This window comes from Copadichromis virginalis, linkage group LG11 (assembly GCF_057382275.1).
Source record: "Copadichromis virginalis isolate Kocher_CV1m ecotype Utaka linkage group LG11, C_Virginalis_male_GT1.1, whole genome shotgun sequence".
NCBI lineage: Eukaryota > Metazoa > Chordata > Actinopteri > Cichliformes > Cichlidae > Copadichromis > Copadichromis virginalis.
Window position 1 is genome coordinate 25,631,833 of NC_140628.1, and position 21,923 is coordinate 25,653,755.

General features: G+C 40.9%; 1 protein-coding gene across 2 annotated transcripts in view; it reads left to right on the forward strand.

Moving 5' to 3' along the window:
• Positions 1-21,323, forward strand: part of clcn1b (chloride channel, voltage-sensitive 1b) — a 33,030-nt gene extending 11,707 nt beyond the window's left edge. For both annotated transcript variants that reach the window (XM_085471603.1, XM_085471604.1), the window contains exons 2-23: positions 1,795-2,017; positions 2,970-3,101; positions 3,228-3,356; positions 3,491-3,624; positions 4,860-4,937; positions 8,064-8,142; positions 9,860-9,985; positions 11,948-12,032; positions 12,173-12,274; positions 12,737-12,821; positions 13,179-13,334; positions 13,469-13,538; positions 13,622-13,732; positions 15,284-15,497; positions 15,591-15,724; positions 16,978-17,159; positions 17,245-17,329; positions 17,423-17,505; positions 17,792-17,836; positions 17,954-18,058; positions 18,656-18,742; positions 19,032-21,323. In XM_085471603.1, the coding sequence (XP_085327729.1) occupies positions 1,795-2,017; positions 2,970-3,101; positions 3,228-3,356; positions 3,491-3,624; positions 4,860-4,937; positions 8,064-8,142; positions 9,860-9,985; positions 11,948-12,032; positions 12,173-12,274; positions 12,737-12,821; positions 13,179-13,334; positions 13,469-13,538; positions 13,622-13,732; positions 15,284-15,497; positions 15,591-15,724; positions 16,978-17,159; positions 17,245-17,329; positions 17,423-17,505; positions 17,792-17,836; positions 17,954-18,058; positions 18,656-18,742; positions 19,032-19,487 (2,901 nt within the window). In that variant the 3' untranslated portion in view covers positions 19,488-21,323. The remainder of the gene's footprint in view (positions 1-1,794; positions 2,018-2,969; positions 3,102-3,227; positions 3,357-3,490; positions 3,625-4,859; positions 4,938-8,063; positions 8,143-9,859; positions 9,986-11,947; positions 12,033-12,172; positions 12,275-12,736; positions 12,822-13,178; positions 13,335-13,468; positions 13,539-13,621; positions 13,733-15,283; positions 15,498-15,590; positions 15,725-16,977; positions 17,160-17,244; positions 17,330-17,422; positions 17,506-17,791; positions 17,837-17,953; positions 18,059-18,655; positions 18,743-19,031) is intronic.
• Positions 21,324-21,923: the final 600 nt, after the last annotated feature.

Sequence of the window (21,923 nt, forward strand, 5' to 3'; positions counted from 1 at the left end):
GGTCCAAAAAGTCAGAGACTGACAGTCTGTTTGATCTTAGATGGTAATCTCACATGTTCACAAAGCTCCTCCGCACACTCCACCTCTCTGTTTTGCTTCTTTAGCTGAGAGTGCTTTCAGTTCCTGTAGTCCTGTTCCAAGCTTTCTGCTGACCTGAGATCAGTAACATCTGTGCCAACATTCAAAAAACAGACTCAAGACTCTTTTGTTCACACAGGTCTACACCTGCGTTTTTTAATGTTTTATTTCGCTGTTTTCATTGTCTTGAGGCACTGTAAACCTAAATGGAGTTTTGTATTTTTATCTTTTGTGCTACTCAGTTTACATATAATGAATTAAATGTATTATATAAATAAAATCCCCATTGCCTGTGCCACTGAACAGGTGTGTCTAATAAAGTGTCCAGTGGGTGTATGCAGATAGAAACAAGACGGTACCTTCAGTTGCTGTCAAAAAACATAACCTTTGGAAGAAATAATCGCAGCAGAACTCAGGAGAAGTTTTCCGTTGCAAAAACTTTCATCAGTTTCCATCTTCACATCACACAGAAAAACTTGTATGTAACTTACTTTAAATATAAGTTTTCCCGCGTGATGCAAACTCTTGCAACCCGTTTTGAGGAGGTAATATTCAACCAGCTCTTTGCATATTAACAAATAACTGACAATACTTTGTTTCTCCTGCTGTTAGCTCAGGTTTTACGGGGCTGAAGGACAGGAGTATTAAGCTGTTAGTGGTGCAGCATTGTTCTGAATAACAGTTTGTGGTTTGTGGTGTTTAGTGAGATTTAAAATAACCTCCTCGACGATTTAGAGGCATCAAAGGTTTTCAAAAGCCTCCAGCAGTAACTGCTTGGCCACCTGCTATGTGGTATATTCATGTATTAATTATAAACTTCTATATCAGTCACGTTGTCATGTGGTTGTAGTGAGTCATGTATTGCAGTGGACTGGTTATGTGAGGCTGTTTTTTGTGTGCACTTGAACTGGAGAAAAATGAACTTGCGCTCTGTAGACGTAAAGACTTTTAGAGAAGATGTGGATTTTTGTCTCACCTTTCTTTCATTTCACCAGCACATAATTATGTGCAGTTAGCCGAGCTTTTGTCCTAGTTGGGCCTCATGGTTGGATGTGGCCGCTCTCCTTTCCTGTGTGAACATGAGACAGAAATGTGTGGCAGCCAGCTCTCTGTATGATTCAGTTTCTTGCTTTGCTGTGTGGTGGGATGCATGTGATCTGTAGGTTTCAGTTGCACACACCATAGCTGCATCCGGATCTGCAGTATTTTACAGCTTCTACAGTTTTAACGAGTCCGGTGCAAGCTGACCGAATGTATGTGTGTGTGTTTGACAGCATGTGTGTAGGTGTCTGTGTAGTCATAGGTGTAAAATGCACACGCAGTCGGAAGTGGAACGTGTGGAATGTCCTCTCTTTCCGAATATCTTCCTCTGGCTTTTTTCCAGACCGTTCCTTTGCTCAGGGCGGGGATTTTCCAATCTCTATGCCCATTTTGTCTATTTCTGTCTGTCAGGCTATTCAGGTTGGTGTGTATCCCTTACATACACGCCACACATTCCCCATCTCTTTCTCGTTATCTCAAGACTCTTCACACTAGATCCAGTTTTATCCTTCTTCCAAGTCTCAGTTGTCAGAGGTATTTCGCCTGTTTTTCGTTCTCTCCCTCCTCTCCATTCTAGCGTGTTGTTTCTCTTCTGTGCAGCCCAAGAAACACATGATTTCTCGACTGGGTGCTTTTCGTTTCATAGTGATTGCCAGTGTGTCCCCTTGGTTACAGCTCTACGGAGAGTACAGGGAGCAGCTGGGAAACTTCGCCCGACGGGAGGCTGCCCGTTTACTGACAGAGAGACAATGGAGAAGACAGGCAGGGGACAATACCGCAGCCACAGGCCGCAAAGGCCACGGCCGGCGGCATCATCATCAGCACCCTGTGACCCTGGAGTCGCATCACAGCCATGCCTCCTCCACCAAGAAGCCTCGTCCCTACTCCAAATGCCAAGGTGACCAGCATGTGGTTATGAAAATGTATATGGAAACATTTGGCTGCTTTGCCACTTCCACACACTTTGTTGTTTTATTACATGACTTTTCAAAGAGTGAAGCTTTGCATTTGTCTAATGGTTTCAATTTCTGGTTACTTTGCACATTATGATTTTACATGCAACATGATGAGCTCATAAAATATGAGGCAGCACGGTAGTTTAATCAGGCTACACGAGGCACTTAGACTTAATACCACTTGAACTTAAGGGCTACTGCGATGGGGTATCTAAATGTAACCTACCCAGAGTTATAAAAAGAAAATCTCTAAAGGTGCAAGACTCAAAACATTTACCCAAATCTTAAGGTATAGAAGGTATTTTGTAGCTATATTTTGGAGGCTATAAATGCAGATGATTATGACATAAGAGGGACTTTAGAGTAAGCACTTGAAGGAGTTGTGCTCAGTATTGTGAACATGTGCACAGAGTTGAACTGTTGGTGTGTATTAATGTTGACATGGTGTCAGGGAGGTTGAGTCTCCTCTCTGACCTTCTTGCTGCTGTTTTAGGTTTTGCTGTAATGTCTATTTTGACTTTAATACATTTTGAGTGACTGCAGCTTTGTCTGAGTTTTTTTAAACTGACCTAGAGGGCCCCTCAAATCAGGATCCTCATCGTCATTGTTTCAGCCAATTCCAATGATTTTGAGAAGGAAAATAAATATGCAGTTTGTATCAAGTGGGAGTTAGTGCAGGGAATATTGAGATTCTTATATTATAGGAGTGTCACCTCTATCTGTGTAAATAATTACACTGCTTTGACTTTGTGATCTTTCATGTTGCATTTGTTGACTATTTGACTGAGTTAATCTGTACTTATCAGTCTACATTTACTTTATTTACTGCATCTGTTTCATCCATGATCTCACTAAGTGACTCCCTGACTCTTTGATTTTATCTCTCTGTTCCAGATTGTTTGGCTCGTGTGCGGCGCCACATAGTGACAAAAATGGGAGAGGACTGGATTTTCCTGGTTCTTCTGGGACTGACTATGGCTCTAGTTAGCTGGAGTATGGACTATGCTAGTGCCAAGAGCCTGCAAGGTAGAGCTGTCATGGAGATTATTGCCATTTCAAATCTCCAGTTTTTCTCTGCACTGCTCCTTTGTGTAATGTGCTTTTTTTCCTGTTCTTGTTTTTTTCTGTTTCTACTGTTATTCTGTCTTGCAGCCTATAAATGGGTGCATGGGGAGCTTAAGGGCAATGTACTGCTCCAGTACCTCGCCTGGGTTACGTATCCCATGATCCTTGTCATGTTCGCCTCGCTCTTCTGTCACCTGGTTTCCCCGCAGGCCATCGGTAAGCCCTCCATCACCTGTCAGCCTCTATTATCCTCTCTCATTATATTTCCTCCTGTATTTGCTTCTTTTTTCTCATTTTGTCTATTGTAAAGTACTGACATGATAACTTCTCTCTCTGTTTTTTAAATACAGGTTCTGGTATCCCTGAGCTGAAAACCATCCTGAGAGGTGTAGTCTTAAAAGAATATCTGACCCTTAAAGCCTTCATAGCTAAAGTCATCGGCCTAACCGCTGGCCTGGGCAGTGGGATGCCTGTGGGCAAAGAGGTAAACCCCCGTGTTAGGCAACATTACTTTAAAAACTATCGTGTTACATTACAAGATCAGTTGTGTTACAGTGTTTCCGACTGAGGAAACTCTTTAGAGTAGATCAGCCTCTACCGCTCTACTTCTGACTATGTTAACTTTACCTCATTTCAAAGCAAGTTGGTACTGGCAGCATTTCCTCCACCATAAAACAGGAACAAGCTTATTCATTTCCCTCAGAGTGACAGGTTTAGCACCAGCATCATTCATCTGCTCAGTTTGCTTCACTACCAGTGTTTTAGCTTACAGATGTTTTTTAAAAATATGACATAGAGCTCCTTGGCAGCTCAAATACACTCAATGATAATAATTCAAATACCTCAGCAATGTAACATCCACCCTGTCTGTCGTCACAAAAGCTGATCTTAATATTTGCACTCACCATAGGTTCTGCTGGATAATAGTGTGTAAGGCATAAACCTGATTTATCTACTAATAGGCGTCATGGGTGTTTACTGAGGTTAAGGAGCAAAAAGGGCCGTTTATCACAGACTTTTATACAACAGGGAACTTTTAAGAAACTTGTGCACTGGCTTCATCTTGCAGACCCAGGAGCTGCATCAGTCTACAGCACTAACACAACTGTAGGATTAGATACATTCCACTATGCATGCCAAGGATTCACAGGGATGTAGAAAAATATTATTCTTTCCTCACTGCAAAAGAGAAGGAAAATCTGGTAATATGTTAATAATAACACATATTTAAAAAACAGCTTAATAAGCGATTGTTTGCAAAGCTAACAGGTTGTATTACTACAGACTCTAGCCCATTGCTTTGCATTGCATTAAATCCAGCACTGAAGCAAACACGTATTTTCACCTCCTTACTACTTGTGTGCTTCTGTGTCTATCCCCACTCATTCAGCATCTTGTTCCACATCTTCAGTCCTTTTTCTGTCTCACTCTCCAACTGGGAGGGGGTAATAAATCATCTTCTGTCATGTTGTTCCTCTCGCCCTCTTCTCACGGGACTGAGGCAAATTACTCCAGTCCTCAGCAAAGAACCACATTCGTTTTCCTTATTACAGTAGCATGGAAAGTGTCACATCCAGTAATTACACAGTGATTTATCAGTTCTGATAAAATATGTCCCAGTTTAGACTCTCTGTTTTTACAGACAGCACTCTGTGTCTCTGTAGATAACATTACACGTCACTCATATCTGTGTCAGTAATGTCCTCCCATCACCCCCAGGGTCCCTTTGTCCACATTGCCAGCATCTGCGCCGCAGTGTTGAGTCGATTCATGTCCATCTTCTCTGGAGTCTATGAGGTAAGCTGAGCCCCTGACCAAAGCCGACTACATTACCCACAACCCCCCCATCTCTTTACTGACCACAGTCAACATGCTGATTTAAATGAAGAATGCAGTGTTTTTGTAATAACTTATGGTGTTGCTGACATCTTTGTTGTAATTACAGGGTTCCCACTATTTTTCTCATTATTTTTTAAAATCTGAAAAACAGAAAAAGTTCAGGTATTTCTAGATATGTACAATTATCTCATTTTAAATTTAGTGCCATTTATCTCAACATCCCTGAGAACCTTGCTTTGTTTCTTAAATGTTATCATAGCACCATGATAGACGATGATTGGGAGAGCAGAACGCTGTAACTGTAATATCAACAGGTCAGTGTTGAGCATTCATATCAGGGTCCTTGAACTTGAACCCTTAATTATAGAATTTTAAATGAAGCTACTTTTGAGTCCCTCAAATTTTTGAAAGAACTTTAACACTAATGAAAAAGTGGGAACCCCGTGGCTGTGTTTTGTCTCTGTCATCCAGCTCACGCCAGCCCCTCCCCGTTTCTCCCGTGTCTTTGTTTTGGTTCGCCCCCTCACGCCTCGTCTGTGTTTGTCTCACTGTATTAATAGTGTGACCGTTATGTCTGGCATGTGTATTAACAGTGACCTCCCTGTCTCCCTCTTTCCCTCCCCCCCCTTCCCTCCCCTTGGCTTTCTCATTCATCTCTGCATTCACCCTTGACCTTTAACCCAGAATGGCTCCCATAACCAGGACCTGCTGGTGTGTGCGTGTGCTGTAGGAGTAGCCACTTGTTTCGGTGCCCCGATCGGAGGCAAGTCCCGCTCTGCTCGCTCGGCCTCAGGTCTACGGTCGGCTTTGACCTCATCAAGAAACATCAGTTACAATTAATTTGGAGGTTAAAACTGGCCTCACATCAGTGTGCTGCACTACTTGAAAGTGAACCAAACCACTATTCAAACATTTATATTTAGAATCAGTATCAATGCTACACCTGCAATGGATATTTTAAAGGTGCTGGCTCTTCATTTGCATACATTTTGTGCTACTGAAACATAGTGTGTTTTCACAAGGTTATAGTCTGACACAATCCACATTTAAACTCTAGGAAATATGAAAGCAAAATCACGGAAGAGCTGCTTTTCTTTTCTTTCTGACTGGACGTGATGCAAAGGTCAGGATAAGAAATACAAATTAGCAGTCAGGGCCGAGGATGTAGAATAAAACAAATATGGAGCGCAGATCCACTTTGTTTTTGCTGACAACTGTGCAGATAATCAAATTGCCCTGTATGGATGTTTTGTATGGATGCCTCCTTAAATCACGAGGTGGCTTTTAAAGGGGGCACTTACTGTTCTGTCTTGTCTGTCATGAAAATATGACAGTATGATGTTCCTCAAACCTTTTGTTTGTACATGGTAGCAAATCAGAAAAATAGCTGCTTTAAAGGGAGGGGGATTGGAGCTAATGAGGCTTGTTTAGGAGCTGAGGGGCCAGCTAAATAAGATAAATAAGGATTAGTTTGCTCTCTCAGTCATGAAGATCTGCTCTAGTAGACTTCATTCATCCATCCATTTTTTTTCCCACTTATCCAATTAAGGGTTGCAGGGAAGCTGGAGCCCATCCCAGTTGTTGCTGGTTGCAGCTGCTTCGAACCCGTAGTCTTTCTGTTTGCTGTGAGGTGACAGTGCTACAAAACTGTGGCACCCCTCTGGCAGAGTACAATAATAAAAATATGGAGCGATAATAGGCTCCATTAAACACCACAAAAGTGACCAATGTCAGGTGAATATTGGATTTTGTAAATGTAGTTGGGATAACTGAATTGGAATCCCCGATGTTGATGTTGTTACGCATTTATCTGTGTATTATTGGAGAATCTTTACCTCATAATATAAAGTGCCCTGAGGCCCCATTTGTTGTGATTTGGCGCTAAATAAATAAAACCGAATTGAATTGAATTACTGCACAATAGCCCACAGTCAGTCGTTTATATGGTTCAGACAAATTTAATGAGAACTTGTGAATTAGCTGTATTTGCTAGAAGGTACAATAAGACTGAATAAGGCTAATTCAACTGCCTGCTGGCTTAAGCTTTATGTTTAGCATACATATATAAATATGGCATAAATTTTTCCATCTACAGTGCTGCGAAAAAGTATTTATCTTTCTTTTATATTTTTGTCATGCATAGACGTTTCAGATCATGCAAATGAAACAAACTTGAATATGAAGATAACTTGAGTACATACAAAATGCAGTTTTTAAATGATGATATCATTCTGAACTCAGCTTTTAAAACATAAATGTGGGTAATCACAGTTAATTCATTATTTAACCAAGGGGACAATTGCTAGGCGTGCTTGGATAGCTTTTTTCCCCTTGAAATATGAAATCATCATTTAAAAACAGGATTTTTTATTTACCTGGGTTATCTTTGTATAATATTAAAATTAGTTTGATGAGCTAAAACACATAAGGGTGACAAATGGGCAAAAAAAAAAGGTAAGAAATCAGGAAGGGGGCTAATACTTTTCACTGCACGTTAACTCTCAGCAGAAAGACAAGAATTGCAGATTATTCCTTTAAAACTATCCTAAAAAGTTAAACAGCAGCTCATCATTCAAGGTCATGAATAATCAGTGGAAGTATTTCATGTGTGCTACCTTCAATTTTCAGTCTGCAATCAGTTGCAGGGATCTGTCTCCAAGGACAATGTGACCACTTGGTTTGCTTCCTGATTGCTTAATTGCTTCCTCAAAGTCTGTATACTCACACTGGCATGCGCCTCCTCTGCTTCATATCCTCGTGGTGTAATTTCCCCTCCTTTATAACTTTTCTAATCACACTCTAGTGAACATTATTTATTCACTTTATTCCAATTTTCTTTTCTGTCATTTCTCCCTCTGTGTCCCCCTCTTGTCCTCACCACCTTGATCTTTTTTTCTCTCCCCCTCTTTCCGACTCACTCTGCTGTCTTTCTGTCAACACCCATGTTTCTTGTTATTGTCCTCCCCCCCCCCCCAACACCACCACCACCCCTCATCATCTCTTGCCTTTCATCCCTCACTCTGTGACTCACCCCTCCACCTTCCCGCCCCCCCCCCCCTCCCTCTCTGTTTTCTGTGTCAGTAGAACCCTTATGGTTACACAGATATACTGACTGTTGGCTGTGCCGTGGGGGTGGGATGCTGTTTTGGCACTCCACTAGGAGGTACTGTACATCTTCCACACTGCCTCTCAGCCACAACCTCTGCACCAACCGTCCTCCTGTACTGGATCAGATTCTTAGACCTGTTTGTTTCCCAAAGGGGACACATTATGCTTGTCTTTATTTCTTTACATATATAATATGTCTGATTTGTGAATTATTGAACGTGAGCATTACTATTACAGTTACTGAAGACCAGTGACAAATATGCACTTAGTTGCCATTTTAAGAGATACACATGTGAGCAATCAAATAGCTCAAACAGGTCAGCCACACCTTCAGTGGAAGCAATATGTACTCTTACAAGGTACTCTCCTCCAAACCAGTGACTGTGACCACAATGATAAACGTTCTGCGTAATTTCATGGTAATATTTCCCCATCTCACATTGTAAATACACTTTTTAGGCCAAATTATGGAGTGGATTGATCTTGCCTAGCAAGACTAAACTTAGTACTTAGTGCTTCAATTTACTTACAGTAAAATTATCTCTGTTTCCTGTAAAAACCTGACTTTTTACCCCCTTATTGCAGTGTACATGCCCTTAAGTATTTGTAGTATTACACTGTAAATTCAAATAAAATATATTGAATTTCCATTTTTTATAAAGTGTTACTTGAAAGTTATAAAGAGTGTGAGTAATTCAAAGACTCAATACTGGTTCATATTAAAAATCAATAAATCCCCCTTAGTAACAGAGGTTAAACAGTTCAACGGTCCAATCAGCTGAAGTTAGTAAGCCAATAATTAAACTCTTCTAATGAAAAGCTTTGTAAAGATCCCAGTTTTTCGATAGATCATTTATTGAATAGGTTAATAATCTGTTTATTAATTATCAGTGCGAACAATCATGAGCTGAAGTACCAACCAAAGTACAAAAGTCAACAAAACATCGAATGCTGTGCAAACGTTTTAGGCATTAAAAAAAAAAAAAAGGAAAGTTTGAAAGATAATGCCGTGAATAGTATTTAGTTAACTTTGACCACTTCTCAGCTTTTCAAGGTGCTTGTTGGGTAATTAGTCTGTCTCAGTGTCTCTTGTCTCTTCCTGTAATGCTGAGCTGAGGGGATTAAGGACAGACCGTCTTCTGCAAGGCTCGCTCTTACTGTCGAATGTGGCTCTTTTAATGACAGCGGCTTATTGTTTGGCCCTGTTGTCACGCTGCAGAATAATTTTGGGACGATTAAACTCTCCCCGAGGGTGGATGGGTGTGTGACAGATAAGAATCTAAACTTCTGAAATGCCTACAATTTTTGCACAGCACTATACTTAAGTCACTAGATGTATACAAAACAAACTAGAATGTATTTACTGCTGACATAATGTTGGTCCCAAAATATGTTTTTTAAATCTTTTTTTAGAAGCTTCACACAGCTTTGATTATTGTTTTATAGCTTCACATGCTGATTATGTCTCTGTTTGTGTGTCAGAGAGCGAGACTACATGTAAGTGTGTGTTTAGCTGCGTTTGAATGTGTGTTAACTCCCCGTGGTTCTCCTGGTGTGCATAATTACACCCTCAGCTTCAAGTGTTTTTGAATACATTTTGTTGCTTTAACTCATAATACCGTCCTCTCTCTCTCTCTCGCTCCCTTCTCTTCCTCTCCTCTTCCTCCCCCTCATTTTCTCTCACTGCCCATCCTCATTGCTCTTCCTCTCTGTAATCCCTCCTCTCCCTCTGTCCTTCCTCCCCTTTTTTTCTGTCGATCCACCGTCACCAGGGGTGCTGTTTAGTATTGAGGTCACGTCTACCTACTTTGCGGTGAGGAATTACTGGCGGGGATACTTTGCCGCCACATTCAGTGCCTTCATATTCCGGGTGCTGTCTGTTTGGAACAAGGATGCTGGTGAGAAGCAGAGGAAATGCATATTCAACAGATATACACAAACTACTGAAAAAAAGACAGCTGAGCTTGCTGTTTATTAAAAGTAGCTGAATATGACAGCTGAGTAATACTTGCTTCTTTACATAAACCTGAAATATTTCAATACATCATCGCAGTCTTAAAGCAGCCCAGCAGCCCTGTAGCCTAAAATCCCTACAAGCTGCATTCAGGTGACCCTGTCTCTTTATTACAATACTAGATATTTTCACATTTCCAGTGTAATTTTATAAATAATATATAACTCAGAAAGGGGTGATCATTACATAGCCACTCTTACCCAAACAGATTTTGGGAAATCTTCATCTTTTAAAGTCTGAAACCTCAGTTTCATGGAATTTATGTTAAAATATTACAGAAATGTGCCAGGGTGAATTTTTTTCTCTATTGCAAACATAACCAGTTAGATTAGGTTCGATTTTTCAGAATACACTGTTCATGAATCTTCTTCACTGAAGCTCCGTTAATCAGTATTTACATTATTTAAGTATAATACTTCAAAGTATTTAAGTACCTCAAAGTATTTAAGTATCTGTAAGCTCTGTTTTCATTGTTTTGGTTTTCAGGCCTGCAACTTTACTGTTTACTGCTCTTTTAATATACAACTAATGGACATTTTATTAGGCACACCTTGGTAGGGTTGGGCTGTTTTTACCTTCAGAAAGTATTCATTCATTTTTTTTCATTTTTCATGGCATAGATTCACCAATTTTGGCCTGTATTATTATGATAGCGTCACACAGCTGCTGCAGATTCATGATGTGAATCTCCCGTTCCACCAAATACCAAAAGTGCTGGATTGGATTGAGTAATGTTGACTGTGGAGGCATATTCGAGAAACAAGTTTGAGAGGATCTGAGCTTTGTAACATAGCACATTACTTACCTGGAAGCTGCCATTAGAAGATGGGTACAGTGTGGTCATGAATGGATAGACATGGCATGTAACAATACTCACGTAAGTTGCGGTGATTAAATGATGCTCAGTTGTTACTCTTGTGCCAAGAAAATATCCCCCACACATTAAAACACCAGCACCATTAGCCTAAACGATGATACAAGGCAGGACTGATCCATGCAATCGTGTTGGTTGCACTAAATTCTGACCCTAATGTTTGAATGTTATTGTGCCAGACAAGGTTTTTTCAATCTTCCATTGTTCAATGTTGGTGAGGCCTCAGGTCCCTGTTTTTATTTGACAGGAGTGAAATGCAGTGTGGCCTTGTACTGCTGTAGCCCATCTACATAAAGTGCATTCAGAGATTCTCTTCTGCTCAAATAATCACTGGTTATTTGAGTTCCTGCTGCCTTCCAATCAGCTCAAAGCAGTGTGATCTTTCTCCTCTGATCTCTGGTATCAAGCAGCCAATCTCTGCAAACCCTGCAGGTGGTTGGATGGGAAAATTCCAGATCTCAGGCCAGCTTGTACAGCACCAACAACCATACCATGTTCAAATTACTTAAATCACTTTTCTTCCTCATTCTTACGCTCAGTTTGAACTTCAGTAGACTGTCTTGTCCGTGTCTATATGCCCAAATGCACTGAGTTGCTGCCACGTGATTGGATGAGCCAATATTTGCATTAACAAGCAGTTGAACAGGTGTACCTAATAAACTGTCAGAGAGAGAGAGTTGTTTTTAAAAGTTAGGGAACCCATTGCATATTACATAGCAGCACATTGTGGACTGAAACGAGCCACATAAAGAATCATTTGTTTCCTTCAGGAGTTGATGGAGACATAAAAACAGCTAAGGGAGCTTAAATATGGGCTCAGACTCATCAGGTGGACTGGAGTATTTGTTTTTTATTGTTATACTTTGTTTAATTTATCTTGTTGTCCCTGTTGTCAAAGTATTAGCATAGGAATGACAGACTGAGACCACATGTTCACTTGGTGGGAAACAGTTATTTCTCTCTTCCTCTCAGTCACAATCACAGCCCTCTTCAAAACAAACTTTCGGATGGATTTTCCTTTTGACCTTCAAGAGCTGCCTGCATTTGCAATAATAGGGTGAGGAGACTTTGTGAGCACTTGCATGCCTGCATGTGTTTGTGTTGAAATAATATGAGTCAGCAAGGTTCCTTTAATCTGAGATAGTCACGTAAAAGCTGCATCCTTGCTCCTTAACCCAGCTTTCTTTCGTCTTTCAGGATCTCGTGCGGCTTTTTGGGAGCGTTCTTCGTTTACCTGAACAGACAGGTGGTTCTCTTCATGAGAAGGCCTACGGCTCTTACACGCTTTCTAACCAAACAGTAAGATCCCCATACAGACGCAGAAACATAACAGAGACCTCCCCGCTGCTGTGGATTAATGTGGCGCTCAGCCCTTAAACTGCTGTGACTCTGGTAGCAGAAACTGTTTCTTGGAACTGAAACCATTTGTGCATTTAAATCCAATTCCTCTTAATGTTTCTCAGCTCCACTCTCCAAACTCATCAGTCTCACAACACTGGTCAGGACAGCAGCAAAGCCTTAACAACCTTTCAGCCAGTTATTCACTCAATGGGGAGATTCACTTACCCTCTGAGACTCAACAGTCAGGGAACATTAGTCTTCACCATTAGAGAAAAGAGAGTAGCAGCATCAAGAGAGCTCTACAATCAGCGCTGGTTCACACACACTGGTTATTTCTATGACAAGACAACTGTAGTCCTCTGGGGATACACTGCTGCTTTTAATGAACTCGTGTGTGTCTCCGTCTGTGTGTTGTCCCAGTCGTTTGATCTATCCAGGTGCAGTGACATTGATCATCGCCACCATCACATTTCCTCCTGGATTTGGACAGTTTATGGCTGGAGAGGTCAGAATTCATCAATCTTGTTAATTCTCTGACTTTTTTCATGTTCATTTCTGGTGGTATTTTTTAAAACCTGATATGAATCAGGTGACTTTTCACTAAGTCCGCAAACACTAAAACCTTACCTGTGAAAGTGTGGCTGTCTGTCGCATGATTGTAAATTAATAGGATTGTTCTTTTAATGTAAATGGCCTGGAACATATATAATTTCTATTCTTCCTGAATATTTTTTATACTACATGTCACATTTTAGGTTTTTTTATTATGAACATGTAGCGTCATCAGGATGTGATGATTTTGTGTTTATGTAAACCTTGTTTAGGACAATTTTTTTCTGTGTGTTTGTGTTTCCTCTTGCAGCTGATGCCTAGAGAGTGTATCAACTCACTCTTTGATAATTTCACCTGGACCAAAATCTCAGAATACCCTGCTCCCCCCGGCCTGGGTCGCTCTGCCGCGTGGCTTCATCCTCGTGTCAGTGTCTTTATCATCCTTCTCCTCTTCTTCATCATGAAGGTATCTCTTCCTTCTTGCCTCCTCCTCACATTGTGTATGGAGTGGGTTTTGCCTTGAAAAGCACTGTGTGCGATAGCGTGAAAAACCTCTGGGATCGGTCTTGATCCTACTTTGATCCTGTTTTTGTGTTGCAGTTCTGGATGTCAGCAGTTTCCACCACTATGCCCATCCCCTCAGGTGCCTTTATGCCGGTGTTCATATTAGGTAAGAGGATTTTGTAATGCGAGTCTCCTGCTGATCTTCAGTTCAATTTGTCTTTACCAGAGTGCCTTATCTCTCTCCTCAAGGAGCTGCTTTCGGTCGCCTTGTCGGGGAGATCATGGCCACTCTGTTCCCAAATGGAATCCTGTTTGATGGGATAGTCTACCGCATCCTGCCAGGAGGTTACGCTGTCATTGGTCAGTCTGTTAACCTTCCCCCAGGTCCCCAAAGGCTATTTGAAGAGTTGTAGATTTAAGAAAAGTTTAAGAAAAGTTCTTTCCTTTTTTGGTGTTTTATATTCTCTTGTTCAAGCTGCAGATTTAGCAGCAGAAATCACCCCCAACATGCCAAATGATCAGTTTGTGTGCTAAAATAAACAAATTATAATTTAAAAAGTCATTACAAAATATTACATTTGATAACAACTGAGTGTTTTTTAAAACTAGATGTACTTTATCTGCCTCTCAAGACCGCTAAACTCTTGACGCTCCTAAAGGTTTCTGATTTACTGTGTCATAAATAGTATAATGCTTTCAAAGCTAATTGATGGTTTGTTTTATTTAGCTGAAATAGGTGTAGTGATTTACTAAAACATTCAACCACACTGAAATACACAGAAAACAGAGTTTGTACAATTCTAACGAGCTTAAAAGTAAAAGTTTCAACAGTCTGAACTCTTTCAAACTTTCTTATAATTTCTTTAAGTAATCTTCAGGATGGTTCCCCTGCCTTTTGTCCCATTCTCTGTTAAGATGATCTCACACTGGTTCAATAATGATGAGGTCCAGGCTCTTCTATTTTCTATCCAGATATGCTGTTACTGCATTGGTGGTGCATTTGGGATCACTTTCATGCTGAAAAATGAAGTTAGTGCCAATCAGACACTTTCCAGATGGTGTTACATGGTGGATCAAAATCTCACTGTACTTTTCACTGTAAAATCCCCAACACCAGTGACTGAAACACAGCCCTGAACTATGACAGAGCCTTGTCAGTGTTTTACAGACGGCTGTAGACACTCGCTGTTGTACCTCTCTCCTGACCTTTTCTGTATATACAGTCAAGCCCATAATTATTCATACCCCTGGTAAATTTTGAGTTAAAGTTACTTTTATTCAACAGGCAAGTTTTTGGTTTTTTTGACCAGAAATGACACAGGCGTCTCCCAAAAGATGATAAGACGATGAAGAGGCATCGTTCTGGGAAAAAAATAAAATAAAAAAACAAAATAAAAAACTTGCTGGTTGAATAAAAGTACATTTAAGTTGACTGTACAGATGATGATTTGACCCAAAAATTTCAATTTGGGTTCATCAGTTTCATATATCTCAGCCTTTTCTACCCGTTTCCCTTCCTTAATAATGGCTTCTTGATAGCCATCCTTCCTCTGTGTCCATTTTTGCTTCGGTGAACAGAAGATGATCAGCTGAAGGGCATGAAGGACATTTATCAGGTCCTGTGTCAGATCGTTACTGAATATTTTTCTCTTTATTAAAGGCATGACTTTGAGATAGACTTCATGCCTGCATTTTTTTGCAGATTGAACTCAAGGTTGCTAGTAACAAAGTGTCTAAAGATACAATTCAAAATGGACTCTTTGCTAAGTTGTAGATAGAAACAGGTTTATTTGGTGTCTTTTTTATGCTTGACTCATGGGTCAGTTTTAAGTGGACTAACAAACAAAACCATTCCTCTGAAAATGACGATGTACAATAATCAGGAGGAATTATATCACACCCCCATCACAGGTGCAGCAGCGATGACGGGGGCCGTCACACATACAGTTTCCACAGCAGTAATTTGCTTTGAGCTCACTGGTCAAATCTCCCACATCCTACCCATGATGGTGGCCGTCATCTTAGCTAATATGGTGGCGCAGGGTCTACAGCCGTCTCTCTACGACTCCATCATCCAGGTGAAGAAGCTACCCTACCTGCCTGAGCTGGCCCTTGGGCACATAAGGTAAAGTTAAAATACCTAAAAGTCCTTATTTTGTTTTCATATCGCTGTCATGAAAGACAACCTGTGCTTATTGTTGTATCCCGTCATTCCCAGCAAGTATAACATCTTTGTGGAGGACATTATGGTGCGCAAAGTGAGATTTCTGTCTTCTCAAGCCACCTTTCGGGAATTAAACCATCTGCTTGACACCACGACCCTGAAAACCATCCCCATCGTCGACTCCAAAGGTAGGATGACCAACATCTTTGCCGTCTCTGTGAGCCATAATTGTCACGGCTGCGGGGGCAGACGTGTGATGAGTGTGAGACAGGATCCAGACGCAGGCACTGGCTTGGAAGTGAGCGAGCTTTATTTAACACAGGTGGCACAAACAGAGCGAGTAAAGCAAAACCTCAAGGTGACTTAAACTGGGAATGACTGACAAAACGAACCTGAATGGACGACTGGGAGAAACACGAAGGGGAGAAACCGAGACGGACTAGCAACTAACATGAGTGAACACGCACACTATAAATACACAGAAGGGAACGAGGAAACGACACACAGGAGGGAGGCACAGCTGATTATGATCAACAAGACGAGACAGGGGAAACACAAACGAACACACTGGCATAAGACACAGACTTTCACAATAAAACAGGAAACTCAAAACACGCGCGAAGGCACAGACTCAGAGACGCGGGCTTTACACAGAGACTACACTAGAGGGAATACACAGGTAGGGATGACACAGAACAGAGGGAGCACGGAATTAACACTGGGAGGTCAAAGAACGAAACCTAAAAATCAGAACCACAAAACTAGGGAGCTAGAAACACTAGGATAGAAACCCAAAACACAAACAGTCACAAACCATGATGAAATCAAAAGTAAAAGTACAAAAACCAAAAACACTGGGTCACCGACCCAGGACCATAACAATAATACTTTATTTTGCTTTTAAAAGGCTTAGTACTAATGGGATAGACCAGGTCTATAAGTAGCTTTCCATGATTAACAGTTCAAAATAATTCCTCTTAGCCTTGGTGCAGATCTTCAGTTGACTATCCGTCTGAAACAAGCTTCTGATTGGCCGCCCTCGTAAACAGAAGGGTTTAATCACATGTGGGTGGAGCTTCTGTGCGCAGAGGCAAAGCTGTGTCCATGAGATGATCATATTGGGGAGATATCAGCTCCTAATGATATCATATGGAGCCAAGAGTAGAGAAAATTTTAAGAAAACAGCTTTTACTGTCTGAAGCCTGAGCTTTTGTCTAACAGGGATTACTCTCACCTCTTTTTTGGAACCTTGGCCACTGTCAACATTATCCATTGTAACAATATATATATATATATTTATGACAGAAAATAAGGACCATTAAATTCGTTTTTTACCTTAAACTTATTTTTTCTGACTTGGTGCTAAGCTGATCTCATGTAAGTATCAACAGTTTCCCCCTGAATGCCAAACTTTTTCTCTGTGAAACTTCCTTTTTTGCAGAATCTATGATTCTGCTAGGTTCAATTGAGAGGACAGAGCTTCAAGCCCTCTTGGACTGGTGGCTTTCACCTCAAAGACGAGTCTTTGAAAGAGGTCAAAGTTCACCGGGTCAAGCCTCCAAAATCAGCTGGGAGTCATTCACCTTTGTAGATGAGGAGGGAGGCGAGGAAAGCCCCGACAAGGTGGAAAAATGTGACCTATTCCTGACCATCAGGTGTTGTTTGTTTGTGTCTGCAACCCCCTTACTGACAGCGTTGTGTCCATCAGACCACCACTCCTGTGCAGGAAGAATGTAATGGACCCGTTCCTGCCCCCAAACCTCAGGAGCCCTCCGCCAACCACACAGACTCAGGTAACACGTTATTTCCACTACATACAAGGACAGGTTCGCTCATCCATGTCACTTGTCTCTACTCTGACATGCGTTGCCATACCACATCCCCAGACAAGCGCAAGCTGCCATCTGTCAGGAGGACCCTTCAAAGACTCTTCTCCTCCACGTCTTTGTCAGGCCAGACAGATACTCAGGTACTGGGATCAACCTTATGTATCCATTGCTTTGAGGCTAAACACTCAAAGAAGCAGTGCATCAGTGATCTGCTACTGAGTTGGCAGTGACAGCTAAGACAGAGATATCAGTCCAGCATGGCAGTCTAAGCCAGCCTCAATAATGTGATGAGGGGGATGGGGGCATAACCTGAAGCTGACCTAGTGATAACTTTTGCAGTAGGTAATACTTTAAAACCAGCAGGGGGCATCTATCTTTCTTTTCATCATTTGGTCTATCATCTCTTTCTTCCTCCACCTTTCTCAGGAGACCACAACCCCTCAGCTGACTGACACCATGTCTCCAGAGGAGGTACTTTACACTATTGATTGCGCAGCCTCATACTCAACGATGGACCAACAAACCACTCTAATTGATAATTACAACCTAGTTTGCGCCTTCGTCTCTCTGCTTTGTGATTGGCTGCAGATCAAAGCCTGGGAAGAGGCAGAGCTGAACAAACCAATTGATATGGAGCAGATACGCATAGACCCCTCTCCATTTCAGCTGGTGGAAAGAACGTCTCTGCATAAGGTGATCATCAAAACTCATATACACATACTGGTTCTGTACACTTACAACTATGACTTATTTTCATGTCATGATCTCTGCTCACAGACTGGAAACGGGGGGAAAAAACTCTTCATAACTAAACTATACTGAAACTATATCCAAGTTCATCTTCTGCCTGAAACAAACTGTTTAGCCTCTCTCCCATAAATGCTATGCTCCCTTTGAACCAGCTTTGTTGTGTGTGACTTTGTGAGTTTTTGATTCATCTGTCCCAGCTTCAGTTTTCAGTTTTTTAAGTGTATACCAAGTCCACCTGTCTGCCAACTGTAGCTCTAAAGGAGCTTTCTGAAAGCTGTGATGAAACATTAGACTCATTTCAGCTTGGCCTAAGAGTCTGAACAAACAGAACGCCCTGTTTGTTCTTTGTCCATATGATAAAACTTTGAAACTTGAATTTTTTTTATTATGCATCTATTTAGCAAAGCCATGCATTTCCTCTTTTGTTGCAGAAAAATTGCTTATGAGAAACAGTGCAGTCATGCAAGCAGAACACTGTCACAGTACAGCACATCTAACACTGACTGGATCGTGTCCTCTCTCTCCTCTCTCATTACTCAGACCCACACTCTGTTCTCCTTGCTGGGTCTCAGTCACGCCTATGTCACCAGCATTGGTAAGCTGGTGGGTGTTGTGGCACTGAAAGAGGTAAAGTCACTTTTTGCTTTTCATTTTGTTTTAATTTATCGGCTTGTTTTTTGTCACCTCTCTGGATTTGATCCGGTAATGTGGCATGACGAGCTGTGAGCTGTTCTGTCACCGCGTGCATCATTCTTTACGCTCTGATTCATGCAGTTATTCCACTAACCGCCCTCACAACTCATCTCGCTGGATGTTCACTTTAATGATCTTATGTTGTTGCTCTGCTTCGTGGTATGTTTGGGGTTTTTTTTTTTTGCTTCTGTGGATGTTTAAACCTCGTTCACTCTTGTAACAGTTGCAGAAAGCCATAGAGGGCTCAACTCGGAGCGGGGTGAGGCTTCGTCCTCCTCTGGCCAGTTTCAGAGACACCAGTAGGAAAGCCAAGAAGCACCAGCCTCCCTCATCCACCACTTCCTCGCCAACACAGGACAGAGACCTGTGGGGGGAGGGTACCAGAAGGGAAGGGGAGCTGGTGAGGAGGGAGTCCAAAGACGATTCCCGAGGGAAGCCTTCAAGAGGAGCTCCTGGGTGTGACGTTGCTTCCTCTTCCCCCAGCACCATGGAGAGCAATAGTAGCTCCACCTCCACAAGAGGGGCCGAAGGCCCTGCTCAGGAGGCAGCATCCCCCTCCACCTCCTCCTCTACCTCGCCGTCAGCCCCTGCCTCTCCCATGTCAGCCACAAGCCCTGTCCTCACACTGTCCTCCCTGCAGGAGGAGAGGGAGAGCGAGGACTCTGATGAGCCCATTTAGGAGAAGTGGCTTTCAAGAAGAAAAACTTTTACCTTCTTTTAATGTCACTCCTTTTCCGAAAAGACAAAGCTGCAGTTTAGATGGAGGAGTCAAAGCCACCTGCGGCTGTCACAGACATTCAGCTCTCAGTGGGCAGGAGGAACTGGTGCACACAAAGCTCAAGAAACTTTTAGTACAGGATATTTTTTTCTATTCTGATGATAGTTTCACTTTTCCACTCTTTAAAATCTCAGGTGCTTTCCCATGTCTTCTGAACTGCTGACAACCGTTTCACTGAAGTTCAATCTTCCAAGCGTATCTCTGAAATGCCGAAAACAGCTGATTTTCACATGTATTAAGATCTGTTAATGTCATTAAAGGTATAATATGCAGCAATGGTCAGTTATTGTAAACTTGGCCTTGAGAATGAGGATGGAGGGAACAGCTTTAGCAAGAAAAAAAGCAATGAAGCATAATTTTCTAATTGTTTTACAATGATTGAGTTCTGAAGCAGAAATCACACAAGTCAGCAGGGAAGGTGCTGCATTTCTTAATTTAGTGTGAATTAGGTGTGGCTCTAGGCTATAAACTGGTGTTGACAATGACTATAACACGTATGATAACATTACCAGATAACATTGCATTAATACTTTCTGTAGTTTTTAAGTAGCTACTGCCCAGTGTGTGACACTGGAAACCATAAAAACATGAGTGCCAGTCAGTAGTAGTTATTCCAGTCTAATTATTAAAATTTCTTTCTTATTTTGGATATTGGTGTAATGAAAACATGCAATGAAAACTAACATCACAACAGCTCTTTTATAATATTTATGAGGAAAGAAATAGAGGCAGTGATGTAATCCCGCCCTCCTGTTGTTATTAGCTGGGGGCTACACAATCATTGCCCAATGCTTGCAACCCAGGAATGTACAGAAAACAGGAAAAACAGAATATATTAAATCAGTCTGTGCAGATAAATACAACAGTAAAGGAAAACTGAGAGATTTTACTGTTTTAGGAAAATCCTGCATATTATACCTTTAAGTACCTGTAGGGTAGCTGACAGTAAAGAATTGTATTATAATGAAATAATATAGTGATTAAGACTTAATTAATTTGACTGATGGGTCAAAGAGATCACACATTTAAAGTTTACTGATTGAGGTTAATTTAAAATTATAACTTGTTATAACATGTTTATTATGTATTTTCTGTATTGTGAATCTAAATCATTATTACTGGTTTGTAATTTTTAAAAAAATAATAAATACTATATTTGCCCACTAACTTATTTGAGTTCTTTACTGCTGTTAAATATCTTTCTCAGTGAGGCTGGATGCAGCAGTGCTTCCAGCTAAATGCTAAAATAAATATATTTTCATTTGTTTCTGGATTGAGACGCAATGCTGAAAATGTGGGTTTTGTCACTGAAGAAATATTTAACACATTAAAAAGGAAATGTTTTTATAGAAGGTTGAGATTAGCAGATGGAAAACAAAAGTTTGGAGAATGATTGATTTGACTTTATGGTCTGAAACAGCAATTTTGCAGCACCCCCAGTTTACTTAATCCTGTATCAGCGTTACCCAGGAGAAGATAAAACAACTAATAAAACAAATAAAACTTTATCCAGCTAACTGCAAATCCATTTTTAATTATAAAGAGAAATCTTCTATATTTATCAGGTTTATTTGAAGACACTGTACTCAGATGGTTTTAGTAACATTATCACCTTCAAGTTTAGCCTGAGCTGGCTTTAGTTTAGTCTGTTAGCATGCAAACATTAGGAAAATGTCAGCAGCAGAGAGCAACAGTGTGCTGTTACTGAAGTAGTGTTCTTTAGCACGGTTGTACTCACCTTTAGTACTCTATTTCTATATTATGTCATAGCACTGATCTGTTGTTTGACACAGTTATTGTAAAGCAATGCAATTTTTTTGTCACAAAAAAGCCAAAGAGGGATAGTATTAATAATTATCATAATTATAAGGTAAATAGACAGAAACTTCAGAGCTGGAGTGGACAAATTTAGTGTGCGTGGGGAAGCATTTCTCTCTAACCTGCTGCTGAACCCACTATTTTTTTTAAACGCACAATTTTATCACCACTGACATTTTTCTAAAATTTGACAGACTTTTTAATCTGCAGGATCTGAGAAAAGGTTGGCCATCTTATTGACATTTTGGCAATTTTTGGAAAAAATCTGTAACTTGCTGCTGCATATCTTGGCCAGGTCTCCCTTGAAAAAGAGGTTTTTAATCTCAGTGGGATTTTCCTGGTTAAATAAAGGTTAAATTTAAATTAAAAACTGTGTTGTTGTATGTCACTCCCATGACTTCATGTTTAGCATTGGTAACATTAGCACCTGCAAAGCAACTTCTTAAGGCGCTCACAGTTTTTAGTGTTGAGCTTTGGTTTGGAGTTTCTGGGTTCCATAATGTAGTTATCAACTTAATA